At 43.6% G+C, this 7,768-nt stretch overlaps 1 protein-coding gene across 1 annotated transcript; it reads right to left on the bottom strand.

Moving 5' to 3' along the window:
• Positions 1-42: 42 nt before the first annotated feature.
• Positions 43-7,247, bottom strand: LOC145481629 (uncharacterized). The gene is made up of 2 exons (XM_081460142.1): positions 6,285-7,247; positions 43-4,995 (listed from the first exon to the last, which is right to left on the bottom strand). The coding sequence occupies exon 2, from the start codon at positions 4,952-4,954 to the stop codon at positions 959-961; it is 3,996 nt and encodes a 1,331-aa protein (XP_081316268.1). The 5' UTR covers positions 4,955-4,995; positions 6,285-7,247; the 3' UTR covers positions 43-958.
• Between the last annotated feature and the right edge of the window lie 521 nt (positions 7,248-7,768).

Raw genomic sequence — 7,768 nt, 5'->3', positions numbered from 1 at the left:
GCAAACACTATACTGAACTCGCGTTGTCCCTTTTCAACGCGCAACGAAATATGAAAAAACAATCTACGGACAATTTATTCGGCTGAATATTGTCATACACGTTTTTCTCAGGGTAAAGGATATGAAAAAAGGTGTAAAATCCCCCAGACGTATTATACAACCCTCCACAAAGATAAGTAATCAAACGAAAATAGACGCAAAAATATAATAGAGTGTATTGAAAAGATTCAAATTAATAAATTAGTCGAGATTACAACAGCTTATGTCTGATACCCCTGATACCCATATATCATTGTCCAAGTTGAAACCAACAGTCGACAGTCCTGTAATGCACTTCTGTCGTATAACCGATTTTAAAGACAGGGTCCCTAGTACTTAGTATTTCAACTTTGTTCCCAGTGGTTTATCCAAGAAACTATTCTCGCCATCTTGGATTAACCAGGGGAACGAGATTGTCTTGTGCACCGAGCATCCATTGGCAGCTATTTCGGTGCCTCCGCCCCCACCCCCCCCCCCCCCGAAAAAAAACCATGATGTCCTGTGGCGACGAGCTTTGTAAAACGTTTGGCTTTCCTTACTAATCTTCAAAGGATTCATAGATAGGACTGGACGGGAGGCTAGGCTTGACCTTAACCCGTGTCCTCCAGTTTCTGCGCGGCCAAACTTCGCGCTCTCCTCGTCGCTTTTCACTCGAGGATCTCTTTGGGTTAGTGTGGACTTCCTGCAATCTAAGTCTATACATATGAGCAGGTTGGGCTTAACTTCACTTGTTAAAGATTATCATCCCTAAATCTACACATCCGAGGTTCTTCAGCCTCAAGGAAATTCTAAATTCACTTTTCAATTTGTTCTCTCTGTTATTTCACAGTCAAGGAATGCTTCTGGCTGGAATTCCTGGCAATCATTAAATCGCTGGATCCTTTCGTAATTTTGGGTCCGGCCATTCATAGACCCTTCTTTAGTCGAATTCGGGTCTGTGAACGTTGACAATCACGATTTTGTCCTCTAGGGCCACACAGATCTGGGCATTAACGGGTGATGTTGCAATTCCGCGGAGTTTGCTCTCAAAGTTCATAAACCCAAGCAGCTGTCGAGAGAAAGCATCCCAGACCTTTAAAGTTCCAGAAACACTTAAGGATGCAACCACATCTCCAAGATCTTGAACTAGATAACCACAGCCTTTGACCAGACCATCTCCGCAAGTTAGAAGTTTTTTTAATTCAAGACGACGTGCGTCCCAAATCTGAAATGTTCCGTCGACGTGCCCTGTGGCTATGGAACTACCATCTAGTGAGAATTTGCAGCACTTGACAATCTGTTGCTTGGGAACGTTTCTCGTGATTTCGCGCGCTTTGCTAGTGTCGTGTAACGTTACACCTCCGTGGCGATCACAGAAGACCAGACGGTAACATGAATCACTGCCGTTACCATCGTTTGGTGGCAAGGGAAAGACGTCGCAGCATTCTATTAAAGACCTCTTGGCGTTCTTCGTCTCCTTGAGAGTTGATTCGTTGAGGTTCCACACCTGGATAACTCCTGTTCTGGACAAAAATAAAACCAGATTTTCATCGATATATCCGAAGAAACTTTGTGGTGTAATCGGATGTTCTTGAGTCTTGACTTGCTGCTTAAGGTTGGAATCCCACAACTGAAAGTAATCTTTTGTTTGAATCAAAATGGTTTTTCCATTTGGGGACAGTGCAAAAAGGTCCACGTGGCTAAAAGACGTGTTACAATAGAGGAATCGTCCGCTTGAAGCTTCATACATACTCAGTCCCACCTTGGACGAAACGTACACACGACTGCCGTCGGGTGAAAAGGATACGGCTTGTACCCCGCGATCCACCATCACCGTGGAAGGTGTGTTCTCAAGAGTGTGGCACATGTAGACAGTGTCCAAGTCGCTTAGGAGCACTCTCTCAGAGTCGACCTCTTTGGCATATTTCCATCTAGTTGTATTGGAAATTGGAATAATGCGAACAGAGAATGGTAGACTGGAACTACGCATTTGATGAGAATCACCACACACGTATAAACAAGCTCCGTGGCTAGACACGCCGAGACTTTTATATGCCGATCCAAGGTTAACAATTGTCGTCGACTCGTTCTCAAATGCGTCTGAGACTAGTTCGCAGACTGTCAAGGACTGTTTCTTGGAGGAGTTGACCAGCACAAACTGTGAGTTTTCTTCCAGACCAGCGAGGCAATCGACAATCAAAGGAAGTTTGTCGTTAAACGTATTATGCTTGCAGCTGTGTTCGGAAACAGTCGTGTCCCATACAGTGACTCCGTGGTCAAAGCTGCCAGAAACGACGAATTGCCCGCAAACGGAAAATGTGCAACATGTGATGCTCTTCGCAGGTTGTTCCAAACGGGCCAATGAGTTCCCTGTATCGAGTTCCCATATCACCAGGTCGGCTGTCAAATGCGTTTGCCTAGTTACCATCTTTCTTCTGTCTTGCGAAATACAGGAATCAATGAAAGTATGTTGATTGTCTGAGAAGAGTTTCTTGGGTTTTCCATCCAATGTTACGGCTTCATCAAATCGACCGTGGACGACCACGCCGTGCTGTGGGACGAAGACGCAGTAGTTGCAACGTTCCTCCTCTTTTGTCCATACTTCCACCTCATCGCGTTGGCAACGCCAAAGTTTCTTTCCTGTTTCCAAGGAAAACATTTGAATAAAACCGTTAGCACAGCCACAGACCAGCAGTGAGTGCTCGTCATTCTTTAAAACATCACAACAATTCACGTTAGTCTCACAGCGAAATTTAGTGATGACTGGATCTTTGGATTGAGCCCTGTTAACTACCTCTAGCCTCAGAGGCAGTTGATATTTGGATTGTTGCATCACATCACAAGCTTCAAGACTCATTGCTACAGATTCAGCTTCATTCACTAACAGCTGAAAAATCATCTTTGGGTTTTCCATCAACACGTATGGATGTCGTCTCAGGCAGGTTATGCAGTCATCCAGCTCCATCATGTCTGCCTTTGGGAGCTTCAAAACAGGCTTGATGCTTTGAAGTTCTTCAATTATCGAGAAGACATCACCAGCTTTACTCTGTAGTTTGGCATAGAGTAATTCCAAGCTGCAAGCGTAGCGAAAGAGTTTACTCTTTTGGCTTCCATCCAGTTGTGCGAAGGCAATGAAATGATACGTCCCCTGCTGAAGAGCGTATTTTTCCTCCGGTGTGTACTCTGCGAGGACATCGTTTCGGCCCTTGATAGACTTGTAGGTTTTTTCGCATTCTTTTGCTAAAACGACATTACCTCGCTTTAGCTTAGCTGTGAATCTGTGATGACCGTACAATTCAGGAGAAGATAACCAGTCAACAACGGACTTGTGAAATACGTCAATACAATCCTCACGAATGGGAAGCAGACTTGAGATAGATCCAGAGATCTTTTGGATTTGGCGAGAACTGCCTGCAGTTTCAGGGCACAAGCAAAGGATTCTGGATGCCATGGTCACTGGTAAAGGAGAACGCGCTGCAGCAAGTGACGACAGGAAGTCGGCGAAAGGTGCTTCTTCAACCTTAAGGTCCTTCTGCAAACGATCGAAGTACCGTTCATAGACAGATGCAATTCCACGAGGGAAAATACCATTTATATCGGCAGGCGCCAAGGTGTCTCTATGTTCTTCTACAAACTGGATGAAATAGTGTGCATACAGCATGAGTCCTTCCGCTTGGTTAACAAAGCGACCAACACTCTCTTCGAAGACACTGGTGGGCAAGAGGGTCCTTAAATTGTCTTTGAAAAACAGCTCAATATCTCTCTCGTTGTTCTCATCCGAAGCTCGAAGAACGAATGGTCTTAAATGGGTAAGTTTGTCGGCCATTGCATTTTCTGGTCGACCTGTCACAATGAACTTGATCCAAGATGGAAGCTTGTGGAACTGTGACATTATCACATCTAGCAGCTCGTTTCTTCCATCGTACTCGCATTCATCCAAAGCGTCTACAACCAAAAGAATGTTCTTACCTGGATCAGCCATCATGTTCGTGGGTTCTTGAAGGAGATGCGTAAACAGTTCTTCTATGTTCATGTTAGCTACCGAAGTTGCGTTCAGTGAGGTCAACTGACCTGTTAGAATGTCCTTGAATCCTGGAAGGGTGTCACACAACTGTCTGGCCAGTGATTGCAGCATCAAGTCTGGTTTCCTACGCCTCTGGTTATTGTGTTGACAAAAATGTACTCCACCAAGAACTTCGCGTTCCTTCATTTTATTACAGAGCTTTGCTGCGATAACTGATTTGCCCATACCAGCATTTCCTGTAATGATTAAGACACGTGAATCGGAGCTACGATCTAGAAACCAATTTTCCACGTGACTGAAAACCCATTCACGAGTTCCCGGATGATGCTTGGACGCGTGCAACTTGACTTCGCCGGAGAAATCAAACTTTGCGAGTCTCTCTAAACAACTGCTGGCGAATAGTGGTGTCGCTTTAAGATTTTCGACGCGAGACGAGTCCTCACCAAGTACTTTTATTGCTTCAGAAATCTCCTTCCACGACGACTCAAATGAAGACTCATCAACCTCGACCATCAGAGCATGACCGCAGTTGTTGCGGTACCAGTGAATCATTTCTACCGCGCCTCCTACTGAATGATCCGTAGGACTAGGCTTGGTACCCCAGCCACTAGCAGGAGCGGGCAATCCGCAAACACTTCGAAGCAACACATAAAGGAGAGAAATGTCGAAATTCTTGGACGTGGGGGTACCCACCGGCGGGTAAAGTTTGTCCCACTGAGACTTGTTCATGATTCTCTTTCGATAAAGTTTCCTTATCTCGGGTTCTTTAATTGCAAGAAAATGCTGCAGTTTGGGCGGGGAAACAAAACCATCGAATACGCGTCTTAACCCTTCTGTTCCGCCATTGATAAGAAGAATGTTGAGCTTAACACCATGGAGTGTATCGCCAGTTATTTCCAAGCAATGTGCCATCTTCAGAATAATGACTGAGGGATTGTTACTTTTCCCACTTCCTGTTGTGACCATAAAGAACAAGAATGTGATTCATACGTTCTACTCAGGCAGGCAAGATGGCTATCTTGCCGCAAGTCAGTCAATATGTGTGGATATTGGCCTCGAGCTCTTTTTACATGATTACTGCACGATTGGCCAATAGCCCGGATATATCACGCTAACTGTGTTTTGCTCAGATCGGTTTGTCTCACTGTGTCATGTCACGCTAGCTGCGCGATGTCACGATACCCGTGTTATACTGAACGGATTTTCAGTGAAAACGTCTTTTGTTGTAAATAAGTTACTGCTCTGTCCAACAAAAAAGCCCAGACACACGTGAAAACACAGTCATTAATATTTTGTCCTTTCACAGAAATTCAGGAAACAAATATTAATAGGTTTCGTTCCTGAGAAGCATTGCGTAATGACTGAATCAGGCTGGGAATAACTTCCGCTTTAAAATTGTCGGTCACGTAAAAATGCATTTTTGCCATGAAGATAAAATTTGTTTACATGAACCATTGCAAAGAGTAAACCAATAGATCGGACACAATATAAAGTGGGAAAATCTCTCAACTTGAACCACAAATAACAAATGTTTTGGGTTAGGTCTGAGACAAAAGCACAAGAGTTTCAAAGATCGCGTGTGATTCATTTGTACTTGTTTGTACACATGAATAAAAGCAATATAAATTGCTCCCCACTGCAGGCAATGCTGGACGGTGAATCTTGTGTCCCTTAATCAGTCTTGCCCGTTAGAATGTTCATGATCCATTGATCCTACGCAACATAAATTCTCAATTGCGCAACCTCATTCAATCTGGACCCACGGTTTGAGATGAGCTTGCACAAATCCCAATACCAGTTGAACCAGATTGTACACATGCCTATACACGCATCGTGGTTCACTACCAACGTTTATTCATCGAAATGCAAAACAGTGATCCGATTCATTATATTCTGAGCTTGCTGGGATAGTTAGGTCAAGTGAAAAATTGCGCTTTTTCCCTGAAGACAATTTGAGGTTGATTCAAACATTGAGTGACGGTCGGAACAAATCGAACACTGTTTGATTAATTTATGAACAAGGGTAGATTTTTTGCTTTTCTACAGATTCCCTAATCATTTATATCGCAAGAACCGGTTTAAAATTTAAAAATAAAGCAAAGTATAAAATTGAAATTTAAAACAATCTGTTAGGTGATTGAAGAATTGAATTGAACCACTTCCACACAGAATCGTGATGAATCCCACCTTGACCCCATGTGCAGTAAATAAATAAACTTTTCAAGGTGCAAAGCACTTTTACCTGGGCTTTGAGAATCAAATCCTTCAGCATTGGCTACGAACCAAGCACATTCTCGAAAAATCAAGGTTCATTTCAAAGCGGAAACCTCCAGTGGAAGAAAAACGTCACAGTCTACTGAGGTGTGTGACATTTTGGCTCTGCCCCCACTGAGAGAGAGACACCCTCGTCCCCAGGTTCTTCTCCGCGTCCAAGTCCAAAATCATATGGTAGACTCAAAAAGCGCCTATAGACGCAACTAATTTTTGTCGTTTGTTGTACAATGAACTGGCTACAGAAAGACACGTCCACGAAGGAACTTTCCTTCGCTCGCTCGGTTTTCGCTTTGATTTTTACTCTCTATGAACTATCTGGTGCGCGGCCTTGTAAGTTTTAAGGGGCCAAAATGATCTTTTGACTGTTGTTTCGGCCCGGGGGCCGGGTACTCCCAGAAAAGTTGGGTAGGGGTGTGCGGCCCACTTCCCAAAACCATTACCCTATTTATGACCAAAATCTGCGATTTTTGCTACCCTATTTATGACCTGGCCAAAAATTCGGTACCCTATTTATGACCTTTGTAGCTAAGTTATTAAGGGTTTTTGTAGACGGTCTTATTGATAATGATGAAAAAGTAGCTTCTTCTAAGAAACATACTCAATTCAAGACTAGAGTGCTAAAACCATACCCTATTAAGACCAAAATGGCCAAAATTGAAACCCTATCTATGACCAAAACGACTGAAAAACCCTACCCTCTAGGACCGCACATACCTATAAAGCCCATATAAGTGAGTACCCCCTCTCGCCCGGGTGTTTCGGAAACCTCAATAGCGGGAAAAAGAAGCGAGTAACAAAACCCGTTATACCCTCGAAGATGAAGAATAACCTCTAAAATGACGGTATATTGTACCAGTTCAGACCGTGTCTGCATGAATTTCCTCATCGATTATCTCGGGAAGTAAAACGCAACCAATTTGTGCAGTCTATACAAGTAAGTTCGTTCGAAGTTTTGAAAAAATGTTTTTACTCAAACAACAAAAACTTGATGCCGGAGGAGTTCAATTTAAAACTTTTCCATCTCGTTTCGTCGCTTACGTGAGTGAGTGAAGGGAAGGAGAGATCCATTTTTTTCACCGTGGAGGGATGACCAGCCGGAGTAATCAGAAGTAACTTTCGCGCCCTCAGTCAGTCTTTTTCCACCTGAGAGAGAGGTCAGAAATTAGACCCAAAAATATATACGCATTGTGACAATCACTTTATAAAGCGCTGCCCAATTACGCACATTCTGTTAAGTGTGGGTTCAACGCGTTTATGTGCACGTTTTAAGGGGTGTCTGCTGTCTGCCCGTGTCAAACGATTCTCGGAATCTCGGCAGCAGCGGCTGTGAGCACTCCGAAATTGAATGCAGTTTTGCAGGAGCTCAGTCTCGATATTATGAGTTATTTTGGGCGCGTACAGAATTACCTTTAAATTGAACAAACCTGAAAATAGCACCTTGCTAAGATGGAG

This window comes from Orbicella franksi, chromosome 3, assembly GCF_964199315.1.
Source record: "Orbicella franksi chromosome 3, jaOrbFran1.1, whole genome shotgun sequence".
NCBI classification, from domain to species: domain Eukaryota; kingdom Metazoa; phylum Cnidaria; class Anthozoa; order Scleractinia; family Merulinidae; genus Orbicella; species Orbicella franksi.
This window is presented reverse-complemented; position numbering and strand designations above follow the sequence as displayed.